This window comes from Aphis gossypii, chromosome 2, assembly GCF_020184175.1.
Source record: "Aphis gossypii isolate Hap1 chromosome 2, ASM2018417v2, whole genome shotgun sequence".
NCBI classification, from domain to species: domain Eukaryota; kingdom Metazoa; phylum Arthropoda; class Insecta; order Hemiptera; family Aphididae; genus Aphis; species Aphis gossypii.
Genome location: NC_065531.1, coordinates 8,959,929 through 8,980,632, shown reverse-complemented (window position 1 = coordinate 8,980,632; position 20,704 = coordinate 8,959,929). Strand labels below are relative to the sequence as shown.

The 20,704-nt window shown below is 26.1% G+C and overlaps 1 protein-coding gene across 1 annotated transcript in view; it reads left to right on the top strand.

Moving 5' to 3' along the window:
- Window positions 1-19,982, top strand: part of LOC114125461 (leucine-rich repeat-containing G-protein coupled receptor 5) — a 77,492-nt gene extending 57,510 nt beyond the window's left edge. Inside the window, exons 4-18 of the mRNA XM_027989116.2 lie at window positions 1,238-1,309; window positions 1,967-2,038; window positions 2,393-2,536; window positions 5,708-5,779; window positions 6,975-7,046; window positions 10,092-10,160; window positions 13,026-13,169; window positions 13,251-13,391; window positions 13,470-13,535; window positions 13,885-14,028; window positions 14,176-14,247; window positions 14,328-14,632; window positions 16,768-16,944; window positions 17,017-17,211; window positions 17,300-19,982. Of these exons, the coding sequence (XP_027844917.2) occupies window positions 1,238-1,309; window positions 1,967-2,038; window positions 2,393-2,536; window positions 5,708-5,779; window positions 6,975-7,046; window positions 10,092-10,160; window positions 13,026-13,169; window positions 13,251-13,391; window positions 13,470-13,535; window positions 13,885-14,028; window positions 14,176-14,247; window positions 14,328-14,632; window positions 16,768-16,944; window positions 17,017-17,211; window positions 17,300-18,843 (3,289 nt within the window). The 3' untranslated portion in view covers window positions 18,844-19,982. The remainder of the gene's footprint in view (window positions 1-1,237; window positions 1,310-1,966; window positions 2,039-2,392; window positions 2,537-5,707; window positions 5,780-6,974; window positions 7,047-10,091; window positions 10,161-13,025; window positions 13,170-13,250; window positions 13,392-13,469; window positions 13,536-13,884; window positions 14,029-14,175; window positions 14,248-14,327; window positions 14,633-16,767; window positions 16,945-17,016; window positions 17,212-17,299) is intronic.
- Window positions 19,983-20,704: the final 722 nt, after the last annotated feature.

Here is a 20,704-nt window from a genome sequence, read left to right as displayed (position 1 = left end):
TTTTTCCATAAATTCAATATAATAATACAGTTAGAATAATATAAATTATTTTAAGTACTGTATTACTCTTGAATAAATTTTGATTTAAAAATTAAATAGACAGATATTTGAATACAACATAATATTATCAATAACAATATTTTTTATATATAGGTAATACTAAGCGAATGTGTTATATTTGTAATTACCAAATTGTAATTATTAAGCATTATTAATTAATATGGTATAATACACTTAGAACTGTGTTTAATATTTTTAAAAAACGTATACATTTTTATTTAACGTATTAAAATGTTAATTAATGATAGAAAACTAGTCATTTTCATTGAACATAATGTATTATAATATACAATGTATAAATGACAATACACCATGAAAAAAAAATGTATTTATGTATAATATAAGTACCTAGGTATGCATTATAACTAATATTCATTAAATTACTTAAATGTATATTGTATACTGTTGTAATGCATTATATTATATTGAATGGTAACTAAATAATAATTTGAATATGTGTCGTCTATACATAAGATAGGAGTATAAATGTAAACATAAAAAAATAATTTATTAAAAATGTATCACATACTTGGAATCTTAAATATATTTCATACTTTCACTTACAATTTATAAATTTATGCATTTATGATATTGATTGTATTACAATGTTAAATTATACTAGACGCTTATTTGATCATATAAAATCAACCAAACACGCAGCAATAAAAGCATATAATACTATAATTTAGAATCATTGTGAGGTGTTATAAAACTAATAAAACCGTAAAAACGTAGATAAATTAACCAAAACTATCAAAAATATGCAATGTCGTTGCATGTTATTATTACAATTGAAAAAGATTAGTAGGTGTTAAAAAAAGAAAAATATGTATTACATCGGTTATTTGGTTATTTGAATAATATTATGATACATCACCGTTTTAAATTGTTGATAAATAATGTGAATTACAATTATTATATTAAACAATTTATAAATTTATTTTATTTTGACAATTTTTAATGATATAGTGCTTATTGGCTAATTCTTATAATAACTTCCATTTTGGATTTTGTTAAAATGGAGATATTAGTATATGCGTAGATATATATTTTTTTATGGTAATGAATAATGTATGATTATATGTATTGTCAATGGTATTAAATCAAGAATTTTATCACACGGTAATTTAAAATTATATTTAAAAACATTTCTAAATATTTATTTTTATTGTTTCAGGGTATTAGCTGATAATCCTATCAAAGAGATACACCCCGGAGCATTTCTAAACAATATATGGTTAAAACGTCTGTAAGTAGTTTTAAAGTGATTAATAAAAATATAACACGGATGTCGGATAATTTATAAATACATATGTGTATAATGTATATAATATATATATATAAAGATCTAAATCAATTGTTCTTTAAAGACAACTTAAAAGAAATATTATAAAAGAAATATATCATTATTTTCATATACCCTAAGCATGTTTAAATCGTGGAGGAATGCCAAACATTCGTTCTAAGCATGACAAATTTTATCTCAAATCTATAATAAATTCTTAAAATACAGTCCATTAAACTTCTAAATCGTTCATTGGTAATTTTTTTTATTTTTGTCAACTCGTTTTTCTTCCATAATAAATTTATCCATGCCTTTTATTCTCTCATTCGATTAACAAACACCTCTCCACAGAAATTCAAAGGCAATTATTATCAAAAGACTGGATGTAGTCCAAAAGTTTTCTTTTTTCCTAGAGCTATTGAAACGAGAATTTACGGTTTTGACGATTTCCTTTTCTCTGGAAATAATAGAATTCATAAAAAATCGAAATGTTTGGTTAAAAAATATATATATAATATGAATTGAAAACCATTACGCAAAGATGGACTTAGATGGTGTATAAAATAAAGTTTATATAAATATAAAAAGTAACGTATTACCACTATTTTTTTTTATATATAGGTCGTTCCAGAAATGTCAACTTGTCCGGGCGCCATGTGAAACATTCCAGAGTTTCAGACAACTGTCGTCCTTGTAAGAATAAAACTCGAATAGTTTTTTTGTTTACCATGTTCTTTATCCTAAACGCATTAGCATAAACCTTATCGTTGTCGTATTAAAGCTTTTGGGTTCACCATTTTTGCGGTGTTCCACCTAAATGTTTGGTTATTACAGCCAGTAGTTGTGAAAAAAGTAAAAAAAAAAATATGAAACTCAACGATGACCATGAAAAATATGGACTATCGTATATGGTGGTATTTTTTTTAAACATAAAATTGATCATATTATGTGGTAGGGTAAATATTATTATTGCAAGAAAAACAATGACATTGAGTTATTTTTTATTTATTTAAGTTATTTTTGAAATTATTTTATTTTCATTTTTAGACAACTAGATCAAAACCATTTGACTGAGATCGACGATCGGTGTTTCGACCAACTATCTCAATTAAGGAATCTTCGACTGGAAAATAACAAACTCACTAAAGTTCCTAAACAAGCGTTAAGCCTAGTCCCTACCTTAGAAGCATTGTGAGTATCAATTCATACTTAGTTTATTATTAATAAATAATAAGTATAGCTTATGCTTTTTTTAATAAAATAAATACAAAAAATAAAAAAATAAAAATTGATTTCAACTAAGTTTAGAAATGTATTCATAAAAAATGTAATACATTTTAAATTATAATAAAAGTTAGTTAAACAATGTAAACAGTGGCATATTTAGGATCTTTTCTACGTCCTTTCATTCTCAAAGTTGTCTTAAAATTATAATGACTGAATAACGTTAAAACCAGGTATATTGCTAAATTCACATATATAATAACCCACTAACTGAGATATTAAATAATATGTTATGCTACAAGTTATAACAAATTTAGGAAAAATGTATAAATAAATTATTACTTTATTATATTATTTCATACATAGTAATAATCCTAATTTCTATAATACAGAATTAAAATTTCCATTTATTAGACTTACCTCAACAATAACTTCGTCTGCCTTAATTGTTTGATATTCGGCTGGTGTACCAACGAGATGAACCTATTTATCACCAGAGCATGGTCGTTCAGTGAGTGAGACTATAAGCTATATAACTGTACTTGAATACTTCATTTAAACGATTTATAATTATATATAATAATATAGTGGGTGTACACTTAGAATATTATCTCATTTTTATTTTTCCTGGATCAAAAATTTGTATTTAATCACTAACTATTATTGTTATTTGACATTTAATGTTAAATATTTACCTACAACTATGGAGTTGATTTTTTTTTTTTTTTTGTTATAAAAGCACTCTCCTCTGCATGTATAATTTATTGAAAAACAATGTCAAGAAAATGTTTATGTCCATTATCCACATCGATATCCATATTCCCTCCTCGAGTAATATGTCACTAAATGCACTTGCTATTATATATTTTGTTAAATTTAAAATTGGAGAAGTAAGGCGATATGTATATGCAATAATGATGCATTCATGCGTAGGTATCAAAAATCAATAGAAGTAACTATATTGTAATATATATCATGGCGTAGTATAAACATAGTTATACGAAATAAAAATGTCAATAATAATAATAATGTAATATCTCAGGTAACATCTAGACAGAAAAAAATTAAAATTTCATTCAATTTTTTGTATACATAACGAAATTATTTCCATACTTAATGTGAGGTTGTAAAATATGTTAATCCTTATAAATTATTAATTTACGAGATAGGTAAATTTACTTTTTACAACTTGAGCCAACAAAGGCTATTTTAGTTACGAATCGTTTCTAATGTTTTATCAAGTTTCTACTTACATTAAGAACACTATGAATAGATTAAGTACATACCTAATCGCTTTACGTAGTATTACTCATAAGTTATATTTGTTAAAAAGTTTTTGTGTTACTTTAAAATATAATAATATTTCATTTTCTTATTATTATGACTTACCATAAATATATAATAAAGATTCACAATAAAAGCTTATCTTTGCTAATACTATTCAATCAATAAATGAAAATATTATCTTTATTAAGTACACATGAAAGGGAAAATAAAATAAGTTTAATTTATTGATTTACAGTGGAAACTTCTTGGTGATTTTAAATATTTTTTAAAAATAAAATTGTATTCTGGAAATAATTAGGTTTGTATGAATTCGACATCTCGTATTTCTCCAAACTTGTATATGATTTTCAGATGTAAAAAAGGAACAAGATCAGGTTTTATTGTTAGTACACATGTCGCCAGTTTTGCGACTCGATAAAAATCCCCTTAGGGGCCAAGTGGCTGCGTTGCGTGACGAGAAAACTTTATTATTTAGGATTTTTGTTGTTATTATTTTATTCAGTTGCATTTCTATTTCTATTTTTTTATTTTTTTCTATAAAGGCTGCAACAATGATGATAAAAAAGAAAGCGGAATAGAATTTTTGTTGTACTTCATTTTAATACAACAATTCAATAAATTAATTTTTATTCATAATTTTTAAAATATGATATCCTATTGAAACTGTTAACGTAAAAATATAAAAACAAAATTATCGAAAACAAATAACTTAAAATTATTGATACAGTACCTAACCGTAACAACTATGAATGTGAAAGGATGTTATTATCTATGTATTCATTGTTTGTTATGTGAATATATAATATGTTTAAATAATATGAATATAATTTTTTTGTTCCATTATTTTATTTTTTAGCTAAACGATAAATATATTTTGAAATTAATTTATGGCTTTAATACGTAGGTATTAATTTAAATTTTCCCAAATTGATCATTCATAAAATGTTAAGTCATTTCATTAATATTTGTGTACTTCATTTTATAATGATAATTACAAAATAAATAATGAATTATTATTGTTTATTTTTATTTTAAGAAAAAGTATTTGATTTTATTTATTCTTATAAAGTCTTCATCATTCGATGTCTTTTATTTATACCATTTACAGAGATTATATTACACAAAAAAGTAATAATTTCGATCTTATATTTATAACCTCTAACCTAATCAATCACATTTCACTAATCACACTGTCTTATATAGGTATAACATTTAAAAAAGTCGGCAAGTGGGTACCGCTCTGCTGTACATTAGGGGGTGGGGTGGATCTCGAACTAGAGTAGGTTAAATTTGAATGCAATGATAGGTATCATTGTATACGAAAAACGATTCTGAACAGAGATGATTTGTCAGTCTAAATATTTAACGTTAGATATAAATATAAACAATTTTAAGAATTTTGAACTACAAAATAATTTGCAAATATCCATGATTTTTACGAGTTTTTGTCAAAATCTGAACTTCAAATGCTAATAAAAAAAAATTGTGCCTATGTATTCTTATAATTTTTTTACCGCTATAAGAATAACTTATGAGGAACTTTGTATTAATTTTTCAAATATTTTGACTCCGCCAAAAAAATTTTATCGACACTTCAAAAAAAAATTCTATATTTATAAAATATAATAAAGGTAAAATTATATTAAATTTTATCTAACTTTAAGCATGGCCGTATTATAACTTATATAACTTTTTTTGTTAGTTGGATAATATAATTATTATAATACATAATAATAATATTTTGATAACTTTATTGTAGTTATGTTTTATATTTGTGTAATTTATTAATTATATTCTATCATTGTTTATATGATGATACATTTATACATTAATTTTAATATTTAATTACAGAAACTTGGGAAGTAATTCAATTGTAGATATTTCAAATGACTCATTTTCCTCGTTACCCAATCTGGTCATATTGTAAGTATATATAAATAGTTTTTTTCTGTAAATATATAATTTTTAATATGTATTACACATTATTTTTTATAACAATGTTACAACTTTACACGGATACTAAATATAAACAAAATTTACAAGCAATCAATCTTAATAAATAAAATATTATGATGCTTATGTTATAAGTTATTATAGATATTACTATTTTTAATAAAAAAGAATACAATGGCGGGAATCAACTATAGTTCTATATTAAATGTGACAGTAATAATATAAAACTTGAACAAGGAACTAAATACAATGTAATATCATAAGAAGTTTCGATACTTTTTGTTTTCGTATAAAATACTGATTTTTGTTTAATGAATATTTACTATACTTTTTTTTCTCCATTTTTAATATTATGTTTCAATATACCTAGGCACTTAATGCAAATAATCAAAATATATATATTATTTTTTAGTTTTAGTGTCACAATTTAAATAAATATTCTACATTTTAAATTTCTTAGTTATTATACAACATTTAAATGTTATTTAAATGCGTTATTCTTTGATTATTTAAAACAATTTTTAATTATATTGATTTATAAATATTTCTTCTTTATTGTCTACTTTTTTCGTGTTGGATTATTTATTTAAACATATAAAATACACATATTTAATTTTATAACCCTATACTTAAAAGTGGCTTTTGTTTGTGACATAACTTTAAAAGCTATAAATAAAACAATATTTACGGTATATTATTTTGAAGTATATTTTTGACCATTTTAAACACATTATACACATTATAAGTTTTGCCTATTTCGTGATTTAGTGCAATAAGTTATTGTATGTACATATCATATTTTTTTCGTATAATATATTAAAATCTAATAATATATATTTTTATGTGTAATAAAAACCATTTATTATAGATTTGCTTCACATAAATATATTTGTTCGGTTAAAAGATAATAGCAACATAGTATGAATTATAATACTCTTAGAAAATTTCATAAAACTAAATATTTATTTTATTTTAGCCATGTTAATTATTAGTTATTACTAGACAAAAATAAAATAAAAACAATTATATTTTTAATCGATTAAAAACTTTTAATTTAATATTATTTATTTTAACTTGCTCTTTTGTATTATGATAAAACTGTATTAGTTTAAAAACATTTATTTTTACAATATATAAAAGTTCTCACTAAGTATCATATTTATAGGCTACTTAAGAGAAATCAAATCGAATTCGTGGATGAAACTGCGTTTGAGAGCCTTACTTCTTTGAAAATATTGTGAGTATTAGCTATCAATATTTTTAATTGTATTATGTCATAAAAATGTCTAGATTATTTTTATAGAAATTATTAATATTAATCAACTATAGCACTTGTATTTAAATTTAATTTGTATTAGTATGGAGACACAATATATCTGCAATTTTTTAATTATAGAGCTAATTTATTTTTATGTAGTATCTAAATGCATTAACAATGATATAGAACATCCTTAGTTTATTTTTATGCTTGTAATAAATTATATTCTTGAATCATTGCAAATTTTGTTAGGTTAGGTTTGGTTAAATCATTAAAATCATTTTTGAAATATTTTCTTTTGTATTTAATATTTGTATTACCATTATGCATATCATATAAAAATTATATAAACAAAACCTTAAACAAAATTAAAAAATATTATAAAATATTATGTCTTTAAAAATATTTTATTTGATTTTCTTTTAAACAGGAACGTACTTATATAGTACAATGTATAGAATTTTTGATCTGATATAATCTGTATAACAGATACCTAAGTATATCAAAAATTCAATACATTAATATTATATTATTATTATTTTTTTTTTGTACTTATATATTATAATTAATATATCATTAAGTTTAAAATAGCAATTATTAAATTATCATTTTAATACTCATACTCATAAGTTTTAACTTATAAGTTATAATTTAATCAACAAGATAATATAATTTATTTCTGGTAAACTAATATCATTAAATAAATTCATTTTTCATAGCTTAGAATTGTATTGAAGTTACGCATTGTTCTGCTAAAGTTTTTACATAAATTATTTTTGTTTCGTACAACTTATAATATTATTAAACTTAATATTATTTTAAATATAGTTCAAAGTTATTATTTATATATATATATATATTATATATACATAAATATAATATATTAAGACCAAAAATACAATAGCAATGTTTTTAGTAAGGTAATTATACTTATAGCTTACAGTTTACACCAATTTATAGTTTAGAAAATCTTTAATTGTGCCGAATAACAGCTGGTGTAGTTTTAAAATATCTTGTAAGTGACTTTTGGAATCTTTAATGTAAATGACTAGATAGCAGATATGAAGCACCGGTTGCAGATGTTCCTTCCCAAGAGAGGTGTCGTTAAGACTAATTAATACAATTTATTTATTATTTTGCATAATTTAAAGGTTGCTTTCAGATATGTATTACTCGTATATCATTTTTTACAAAACACAAAAGCATATTAAAGAAAAAAAAGATTTAAACCTTTATAAAATTATAGTAATTTTATAATAGAAATAATTATTTTCAATAACTTTTGTACCGTGGATTTAAATTTAATTTTTGATTTTTAATTTTGTAAACATAAAATTGAAATTGTTTTTGGTATTTATTCACTCTAACATATGAAATGCTGATAATATTTTGATTAAAGGTGTATAATTTACGTCGAAACCTAATGTTTACTTGTAAATATTTTAATTAAAACCCAATGAATTAAATTATGTACTACCGTAAATTTATACAAAATTTAACGTGGGGTAATATAGAGTTTTTTCGTTCTCCACCTATAATTATAATCGATTTGTTATATCAAGACCGTTTTTGTAGAAATTGTTTATTATCATTTTTATCTTATCTAACAAAAAATACAGAGGCACTTTAAAATCATTGTTTTTATTGTACTGTTAGATAGCAGTGAGTCCGGCGACAGCAGTGGCGTCGTTGTTAATGGCGATGGCGGTGGAGGTGTGGTGTCGATGGTGGTCAGTTGGCTGGGTATCACTTTTTGTGTAGTCGTTGTTAAGTGGGCCAAAATAATTTTGATTTTCCGCTGACTGCTTTCCGGTTCATTTTCCCGGAAAGCCAAATAACGCACAACGCCGAAGTTCTCTACAGCAGAAAAAACATTTTCTAGATACACCCTCCGGGGATTAATCGTTTTAAATCGTCGACTGGAGTGATAATAAAACCAAAAACTCCGCCTTTTATTTTATTTGTTTTCCACGTGGAGGATAGTAAAAACAGGAAAAAAACACAGCACAACACTTATACGATGAATCCGTGTTGTATATTATTATAAAGGTTGACAAAGCTTAGCGTGAGATATGCAAAAAGATTGTGACCATAGTTAGAAACAGGTATGTCAACGGTTGTTCGTTTTTAAAGTATATCAAAAAATGAAATCGAAAGTCAAAAACTGGTTTTGATAAAAAAAATTTCCGTTTTTCTTAATTATTAAAAAAGTACTAAGAATTTGCTTTTGACCCTTCAAAGTTGGTACTAGATTCACTTTTCTATCAGAGCAGATATTGAAGTTTAAAATCTTGACATTTTTGCAGCTCTAAAAGTTGATGACAGACACACAAAAAAATACACATACATACACATACACATAAATCTAAAATCAATACATTTACGCTCCGTTTAGGATCAGTTAGGGATACTAAACTATGACAAAAGGAAAGCAATTTATTGTATAGCATAATCATAATTACAGTATTGATGTAGGCGCATTGTACTTACTAGGAGTATAAACGGATAAAAAAACTTTTATCATCCTCGTCAATTTGCCGCCGTTGAATCCTTGTAAAACCACACACGTTTTTTTCATTCCTAAAATATACAACACTGGCGTCATCGGGGGAAAGCTTATTTCACGGCGTATTTAACCGAACCGACGGGGTCAATGGGTTGCAATCGTCGTCGGTCGTCTGTCTTTCGGTATCGCTTTTTATTATTATTATTTATTTTCGCGTTGGGTCGAAGACCTCTCATGGAAAACGTCACCATCACCGCCACCGCTGCTGCCGTCTCACGCTGCACATAATAAATCGGAGGGCGTTTATGATTGTTGCAAGATATTTTATCTCAGCTTTCGTAATATAATAACAATAAAATCGGATTTTACGAGACGAAGGATTATTACGTATATTACTATACATTACATCCTCCATTTTTCTCGTTTTTCGCGTCCGTTTATATAATATAATATAATATATAATAATATAAAATACGGTACGTATGTAATGCGTATTAAATCTCGTGTGTATTTTCCAGGGAACTCGACGACAATCAGTTGGATACGATCCCGGTCGCTCTTGCCAAGTTGACATCTCTTCAGGAGCTGTAAGATGATTATTATTATTATTGTAAATATTTTTTAATAAATAATATGTATGAACCACGTTTATATATCCGTGCACACACATGTACGAAATTTGCGGCTTTAACTCATTGGAATGTGTTAGACGGTTTTTGGCAGATGAGTCACAATAATGCTCGTCCACTTGGGTTTTGGTTTTTGCACCTCGTTTATATGGTCCCCTCCTCCATACTTTTTACTAACAAGCTCTATTCATGAGTTTATAAATTCCCAATTGTCTATTGTCTATACTTTTTCACTTTCAACGACATAATTTTTTGCAAACTTTTCATTCTTAAAGCACTAAAAATAAAATAAATTTACTATAAAATAAAAGTAGGTAAGCTATATCATGGAATTCGCATTCACAAATATGCTAAAAAACATATTCCAAATTTTTGTAAATATTTATTTTATGTACCTGCTTATATATTTAAATGAATAAATAACGCAATTTGCATTGAAATTTCGACTTAATTAAAAAATATCAGAATTGTTACGAGTAAGATTCTTTTTATAATGGAAATTACAATCTTATAACTTCATAATGTATAGTTAGAGATTTTAATTAAATTAAACCTAAACAATAATCATAGACTTTGTAAGATCTATACAAATAAAAATGGTAACAATTAAAAATAAAATGAACAAGAATAAGTTTTTTTGTAGCTTTAGAATATTTGACTATCATTATGATCGTTATCATTTATGTCCCAAAATTATTTAAATATTGTAATATTTAGAAATTATAATGTAATAATATTAACTTAAGAATTTCATTTTCACTTTTATAGTTATAATTTTTATGTACAATAAATTTAATTTGAATGTATATATAGGTGTACTTGAAAGTTATAAATTTATTTGAGACGTAAAAAATGAATTAAACGTATATAATTTAATACTACATTTTTTAGTTTTTAATAGCTTTCGTACAGAGTTTTAACGATTTACTAGCTATTTCAAACGATGGAATTATAAATTTTTCTCGGGTTTTTCACTTAAAAAAGAGATTAAAACAGTTTGAAACACCAATGCTTTATCTTTTTCAACACCTTCAAGATCCGAAAAAATATTTATTTATTTTATAACGTAATATATTTAAAAAGTACCATTCAATGTAAAAGATAATATATATTTTTTAATATCTTTTATGTTGCCAAAATATAAACACCAAAACAAAATATTTATTTTTCAGCTCCATTCGTTATCTTGAATACAAAAATGTTTAGGTATCTATACAATTCATGATACTAAGTACCTACTTAAACTGTTTTAACGCCATATTGAGACAAAGATTTTTCTAGTTTGATTTTTAATATGTACCTAAATTAATTACACATCTATGAATGTTTATAAATTTACTATTTGGAATAAGTCCAATAGTTTTGGTTATAGCTAAAATTAATAAATAATTATTGTTAATCTTTGGAATAAACTTTGAATACGTTCCAAAAAATAATAAACGAACTAATATAAAATAGCTTACGATGTTCTTTATAAGCTTGATACAATAAAACTATTTTATGTACAGCGTAAATATGTTTAATGACACAGTATTATGAAATAATAACAATAATAGTAAGTAGTCGTAATATAATTATTTTAAATTTATATATACACATAAATGTATAATAATGTATTTTGTCTTTCGTTTAAAATTAAATCCTTCTGTTTGTAGTATTTGTATTGTAATGGTTTCAATTTATTGGGTTTTGAATTAGTTAATTATTATATAATCTAATTAAAAACAATAAATAACATTAATCAAATGGAACTGTTAATAGACTACCGATATTCTTCATTTGTGTTTTTTATTTAATAATGTACCATTGTAATTTAAATAATTATAATTTAGTTTAAATGTACATCATGCATTTCTACTCGAGTATAGTTATTTTTGGATTACTTCTATGTTAAAAAAATAGTTTAATATATTTATGTATAATATTTCTAGAACAAATTTAGGTATAATACATTTATATGTACATTTGGAGAAAAAATAAATATAAAAAGATAATACGAACATCGAAATAAATACAAATATTAGATACATTTCAGATACGTAATATACGTTTATATACAAATATTATTATACACACATTAGGAAAAAAAGAAATGTGTCAAGTAAAGTGGGTAAGTGCACTAAAGTCGTAAAGAGATATTATGATATGTAGAATACTATTATGGAAAGTAAAAAAAAATGAAAAATGAAAAAACACTGTAGAAAATAAGGTCCTTGGAGTAAGTTATATGTCATTTATAAATAACATAATTTTATGAAAATTTTAAAAGAATAGTGTTAGGATTTGTTATAGGGGATATTTTGGGTAAAATAAAGTCGAGACATGAATGAATGACATGGTTTTACCATACTGTGCAGTTATCTTTAAATAAATTTTATACTTCATAATAATGTATACCGTATAATATATGATATACACTATACAGCTTAGGTTAAGTTATTATACTCGTATAAGTGTGGCGAAAATAAAAAGTGTAGTACTTGAAACAAAAAGGTTCTATCCCCGTTGCGGTCGCTTCTCGAAAGACTTATCAAAACATTATTTCAGATCTTCTGGCAATTTATGACTAAAATAATACGAGATTTTTAGTATGGGGTAAAATTCATATCATAAAAATATTTTCAGGACACGTGTTATTTAGAGTTTTGGTAATAAAATTTAGTTTGTTTGTTATATCGTATTATATCAACCATAGAGTATGGATTTCACGTAGTATTGTATTATATGTATATTACATATTATTATAACATGCATAATATTGTGTATGGAGCTAAGGTATTAATAAAACGACAATATTGATATTATATTTGGGGTTTGTTTCAGGTCATTGTCTGGTAATAATATTAAGTTCGTGCCAGAAGGAGTGTTGCAACGATCACAAGGTCTAGCGTTGCTCGAGCTCAAAGGCAACCCTTTGATTGGCGTGCACCCATATGCTTTCGCTTCCCTACCGAAATTAAGAAAACTGTGAGTATAACTGCTCTTAGATTTAACACATTTTTACGTCTCAGTGTGTTATATTATTAACAATAATAATTATTGTTCTAGAGTATTGTCAGAGGCCAGGGAACTCACAGAATTTCCGAATCTTAACGGCACGTCAGCGCTCGAAGTGCTCCGAATCGACAGGGCGAGCATTTATTCGATACCTGATACGCTGTGTACGACGTGTCCTAAATTAAAAAGCCTGTAAGTGATACTACTTTGCCGATGTAAGAATGAATCAAAACGTTATAAATTATTGAATTTTCGTGTATGTTACTTTAGTGACATCAAATGGAACAGATTATCTAGGATACCGAATCTCAATAAGTGTAAAGAACTCAGAGTGTTGTGAGTTAATTTTTATTTTGACATATTTATAATATGATTTTCATAAAATATTTTATTTAATGCTATGATTGATTTAAATTTTATAAATTCAACAAAATAATTTAAAAAAAATACAAAAACTCATTACTATTTATTTTTTATGATTAATATAATTTCATGAAGATGTTAGGTGTAACAATTATACATAATCAAAATACAACGCAAGATTGCGTGTTATAAAAACAATTTAATTTCAATGTAAAATTATGAACTGTTTAATTTAATTTGATAATTTATTTCATTAAAATAGATAACATAAAATTACAAACAAATCATAAAGCATAAGATTTATTCAAAATTGATTTTTCAGAGATTTGGCAAATAACCATATAGCGTCATTGGACGGATCATTGTTCCGTAATCTGTCTCATCTCCACGACCTTTTACTTGGTCACAATTATATAACTTCGGTACCCAGAGACGCCTTCCAAGGATTAGTTCAGCTTAAAGTCTTGTAAGTGTGATGATTACACTACCACTAGATGTCACTGCCACATTTAAAATAGAAAATATTATGATCACTGCTAGTGAAACATCTCGACCGAGAATAACGCTCATAGATGGCGCCATAATAATCATAATTCATTTTTATTTTTTCCAGGGATCTTGAATCGAACAAAATTGACCGTATTGATGACGAAACTTTTTTGTCATTTAGCCAACTGGAAGACTTGTACGTATCTGCTGATGTATAATATTATATTAAGGTATCAATCATATATTTTGAAAATGAGCAATACAAACTATTTACAGAAACGTGGGAAAAAACGTATTTGAACATCTGCCTACCAAAGGTCTGGAGAGATTGCTACACTTAAAAACGTTTAATAACCCGAACTTGAGACAATTTCCAACTCCTGAACATTTTCCCAGAATTCAATCTTTGGTGCTATCATATGCATACCATTGTTGTTCGTTTTTGCCACTCCAGTCAGAAGATGATTCACCGCCCTCTTCGCAGACAAGTCTTCACGAATCTGTCATATTTCCAGCCAACGAAAATGATTTTGACATGACTCTCTGGAACTCCAGCATGTCTGACATATGGCCTCAACTGCGTTAGTATAAACATATTAACAGTATTTGATCGATATATTTGAAAAAATATATTCACAGAACGAAGCTTCGAGAGCAAATCCATTAAAAAAAATAAATAAATAAATAAATAAAACTTTCAACTAAAAAAAATATATATAAAAAATGCAATTGCATTTTCATACTATACTATGTAATTAAATCTAATTATATTCCATGCATAGGTATTAAATTTAAATAAAATTATTTTTTTTTTAAATAATTACATTAATAATAAAGTGTATAAAATATTATAATAGAGTTATAACTATTATAAAAAAAAATAATACAATAGTATCGAATTGTTTGAGTAGCTTATTAAGTATATATATATATCATAGCAATGTCTAAATACGTAGCTCTTTTTTGAATTAATTGCATTTTAATAAGATAATAACTAAAATATATAATTTTTATATCGTTGAATAATTATTGGCAAAAGTCACAGAAAAATATATTTTTGTCTAGCTAATATAACTAAATAAAAAGTGAGAAACAACACTGTGGCATGATTTTATTTTATTATGATTATTACTTTTTTTTTTTTTTTTGTTCATCTGTTATTGGATTACATTTTATAGCTAACATTCATATGAAACATAATATACACGAAGTATAAAAGGAATACGCATTTTATTAACATATTTCATAACGTCAAAATAATTTATAATATTCTCCGAATTTTTAATATTTATATTCAATGTGCAAACTTTTGTTTCTTATAGTAATTTTGTATTATGTGTACGTTTGGTATTATATACAAGCACGTACTTTTAAAGTTTTTTTTAAAAAAAAAGTTATTATATAATTTTTTAGAGTTTTCCAACTTTCCAGTACAGATAATATTAACTGATATTCATGTTTATAAAATTTAATTTATATACTGTAAATTATAATTTTAATGATCGTACATAAATTGTTCATATTGGAACTAAAAATTCAAAAAACATTCAGTCACAATTATTTTTATAGTTATTTGATAATCAAATTTAGAAAAAAATTGCATATTTTAATTATGAATAACGATGTTAATAATTTTTTTATAGTTCAAAAACATTAATCATAGGAAATTAAAACGTTTTCGTATTTAATGAATTTTACTAAATGCGATGAAATTTTCAAAATATTTAGAATAATTTTATAATATTACTTATTCAAATAATTAACTAATTAACTTAATTTAACTTTGTGTTAATGTAGTATTATTGACTCATAAATTAATAACAATTATATTTTATGGTGGCTTTTAATAAACATATTATTATTATAATTAAATATTAATAATAAAATAAATGTAATATTTTTATATTATAAAATCAGTAATCAATATACTAATAGTAAAACTAATAAATTGTATTGCTGTATATTAAAATAAAACATATTAAAAAATATTATAAGTTACGTTAGTAAAATAGGTTGACAGAATATTTTTATTCAGAATTGTTTTTTGTTTACATTGATATATTAGTTATTACCATTGAATTTTAATTCAATATATAAATTAAAGTGATTCCCTCGAAATCTAATATAAATTCAAAGTAAGGGAACATTCTTATCCATATTTTTTTCCCTTCATTTGTTTTTGCAGTTGAAAGTTGCATGTAACATCTTATTGATAATTCATTGAGAATATTATTGTATTATTATTAAAATATAAATATTACATATATATATTTTTAATATGATAACCCTAATTTAAGTGCATACCAGCTATAAACTTGGTTGTGAGTGACATTCATACTTAGTCTCTGTACTGTGTCTGATCAGTTTTTTACTGCAATAACAGCAGATAGAGTATAAAATAAATAAGTTATTCAAATGAAACTATTATCTACTTGAGATTTTTTCAAGTACAGTGAAATAAAACTTTTGGAGTTATTTCATTTTTTATACTTAAAATTGAGCGCTTATTTTTTAACAAACGCACGCCATCTGAGAATGACATTTTGCGCTATAATACAAAAGTCATCCACCCCTTTTTAAATAATTGTTATATTTATCCATTATAATTTTTGTTAAAATCCAGTCAACCGAAAATTATATACCTATTTGAAATTATTCATGCATTTATTTTTAAATAATTATAAATGTGTACATGAAAATTATCATAAATTTACAGAAAACTTAAGTAAAAAATTTGGAACGCAAGTCAATGATTTATGGGATTCATTTGGTTCAGACTTCACGTATCCAGGGAATTTACCATCGTACATGGAGGAATATTTTGAAGAACAACAATTGGAAGGAAGGTCACAAGATGTTATGTCGTCAAAAATCAAGTGCTTGCCACTTCCTGGTAAATATTTTCAATTATTCATACATGATATAATAAGACTACCAGAGAGTTGAACTAAAACTTTTATTATAGGTCCATTTTTGCCATGCCAAGATCTCTTTGATTGGTGGACATTGAGATGTGGAGTATGGGTTGTGTTCTTATTAGCCATGTTGGGAAATGGGACTGTGGTATTTGTGCTAATATTTGCCAGAAGTAAAATAGACGTGCCCAGGTTTCTCGTATGCAATTTGGCAGCAGCCGATTTCTTCATGGGTCTTTATTTAGGTATAGTATTAAAATAATATATGAATCTATCCAAATATTTCTATGTAACTTTTCTAACCAAGATATTCATTAACTGACTGTTTTACAGGTATATTAGCTGTCGTTGACGCTGGCACTTTGGGAGAGTTTAAAGTGTTCGCTATACCATGGCAAATGTCTGCCGGTTGTCAACTGGCTGGCGTTTTAGCAGTGCTGAGTTCAGAACTTTCAGTGTATACACTGGCCGTGATCACACTGGAAAGAAATTACGCAATAACGCACGCCATGCATCTAAACAAACGTCTGTCACTTAAGCATGCGTCATACATAATGCTCTGTGGTTGGATTTTCGCTGGTGGGATGGCCGCGTTGCCACTGTTTGGCGTGTCTGACTACCGAAAGTATGCAACATGCTTGCCATTCGAAACTACTACTGGCACATGGAGTTTGGTGTATGTAGTATTTTTGATGTTTATAAATGGTGTGGCATTTTTCATACTCATGGGATGCTATTTGAAAATGTACTGCGCCATCAGAGGCTCCCAGGCTTGGAATTCTAACGATTCACGAATCGCTAAACGCATGGCATTGCTCGTTTTTACCGATCTGCTGTGCTGGGCCCCTATAGCATTCGTCTCTCTGACAGCTATTTGTGGGTTTCATCTTGTCTCGTTGGAACAAGCTAAAGTGTTCACGGTATTTGTGTTGCCTTTGAACTCGTGTTGCAATCCCTTTCTGTATGCAATATTGACTAAACAGTTCAAAAAAGATTGTGTGATGATATGCAAAGCTATCGAAGAGTCGAGAGTGACTAGAGGCATCGGAAGGTGTAGGCATAGTTCTAACTTCAGCAACAGGCAGACACCAGCCAACACCAACAGTTTAGTTGATAGGTCTTCGCGAGACAATTATCCTCATCCTCCATGTAGCTGTAACGTTAAATTGTTGGATGACAAGTCTGTGAAAACAGAAGAGACATTCTACGATTGGATCAACATCAAATTTAGAAGGATAATGTCGTGTTTGCAGCGAGAATCTGATTCGGGCAGACAGTACATGAGAAGCGACCGGTATGCCTACCAAATTGCTGAAATACAACAAAAGCAGCATAAACGTGCATCATCGATGTCTTCTAGTGAAAATTACAGTTCGTCAAGATCGGATTCATGGAGACAACACCATCACCACCATCATCATCATCATTGTGGTGTGCCCTTGAGACTTCTTGATCCAAAACAGAGGCGTGCCAGTTCGTGGATTGTGACTAGGAAGACTTCACAAGACTCAAATCTATCGAGCTCGAGAAATGACAGTTCGGGTTCTGCTAACACGGCCAGCACTAGTGTAAGCACAAGGACTTCCAGGTCTAGCGTAGGTTGTAGCGATCATAAACCAAAGCCTCGGCTGACTCGCCAACCAGCCGTGTTAGACGACCCCGAGTTGGTCGTGGGTGGTTCTCCTAATAGATTGAGTGTTCGATTTTTGGCAACTATTCCTTCAGCTGCCGAGACAAGTATTTACAGAGCAGACACTGAGGACGAAGATGATGAAAACAGAATGGACGATTCGTTAAGGCCAGAAAATTCACCAACTACTACTGCCAGTGAAAGGACTACACCACCGGATTCTAAACCATCGTCCCCACACAGTTAAAATGTCACTATTTTTTTTATATTTAGTAGACTTTAGACAATTTCGTACATATATTTTATAGTCATACCGAGTAAGATTCTGAGACATAGCCATCTTGATCAAATATAGAAACAAATTATAACGTAACACGTGATAATATAATTTAAAATGTAACTCTTAACGATGTAACATTTGTTATTATTATTATTATTATTACTACTACTATTGAATAATAGTTGTTTCCTACCACATGTGCGTAAACAATTAAACTTTAAAACATTATATTTTATAATGTATATTATATTATAGTACTATGACGCAGTTTTGTAAAAATGTATTACCTACATCATTTTAATCTTTTAAATATTGATGAACAAAAACGCCGAGTCTTAACTTATGTTTTTATAATATTAAATTTATAATATATAAAAATACTGTCTTTTAAATTAATTTTTTTTACTTTATTGCCCATTTCATAGTGTGGGCAATATTCTTTATAGTCTAAACAATAAACATTTGTAAGTAAGTAGATCATAATTATAACATATTATTGGTGTTTTAAGCCAATATATTATTCAGTTTGACGAGCTTTAGTCGATCGGTTTAAAGACGAGTTATATGATACAAATTTATATAAAATAACAGCTCGAGCCAAGACAATACTCTATAAAAAATTAACTAAAAAGGCTGTGTTTTAGTACAAGGAATGACGATATAAATTACGTACCTAGGTTATTATATATTTTATAATAATAATGTTTTTTTTTTTACTATAAGTTTGTGTAATATGTATGTTATAAATAAATATGGTTTTGTATTAAAAGTATATGTCAAAGCAATTGTATGTGTGCCTCAATTACAGATAATTACTGTATAGTAAAATATACTTTTGTTTTGCAGTGAATTTTCTCCATGGATGTACTATAGTAAAAATATGTAAATGTGAGACAAGAAAAAAATAACTCTGTGGCTATAATGTTCATAAAAGTTATAAATTATAACAACAGAAGTATAATATACTTTTATAATGTATCCATCGACAATTGCTTTGTGTGTTTACTTTTTTGACAAAACTGTATGTTCGCCTGTTCCTGATTCGTGTCATTTTTGCCGGTTTTTTGTACATTTTACTATAATATGTAATAAATTATTATTCATAATTTTGACATTCTATTTTTGATGGGTGCTCAAAATAGTATGTTACTCTGTGTACAATTTATTTTATTCCTCATTTAATTTGTATCTAAATAAAAATTAATGTCTCAAACTATAACGATATAATATTGCAGTCCATGGCAAACTTACTAGAATCAACATGTTAGCATTAAATATTTTGAAACCATTTGATGCTTTAAAACATTTTACAATATCCTAAAAACAAAACAAATGTATAATTTTTGCTTAATATTATTTATAAGTAATTCAATATTTACTTTGAAGGTTATTACAAAAAACTTAACTATATTTGGATTTTTACAATTATTATTTTTTGTTTATTAAAAGATAATACGAGTATGCTGGGTTTAGCTGGCTTGAGTGGTTACGACTTTAACCACTAGATACTATAGGTATATCGTTTTAATATTTTAGACTCTAAACTAAGTAATGAATCTTTTGGTTTTTTAATTTTATGTTTTAATTTTATCATTTTTTTTTTTTTTTTGAACAGTGAATTTTTTTAATTTTATATCTTGAAGGAAGGGTTGGTTTTAAAAAATTATAAAAATAAGATTATTTATGCGATGTTAGGTTCCATAAAATAGTTTTTTGTTAATTAGTTGTAATTTAAAAATAAACAACCATAAATATGTAATAATCACAATACATTTTTGTGAAATCTTTCTAAGCATAATTAAAATAATTATATAATATTTTGTTTTTT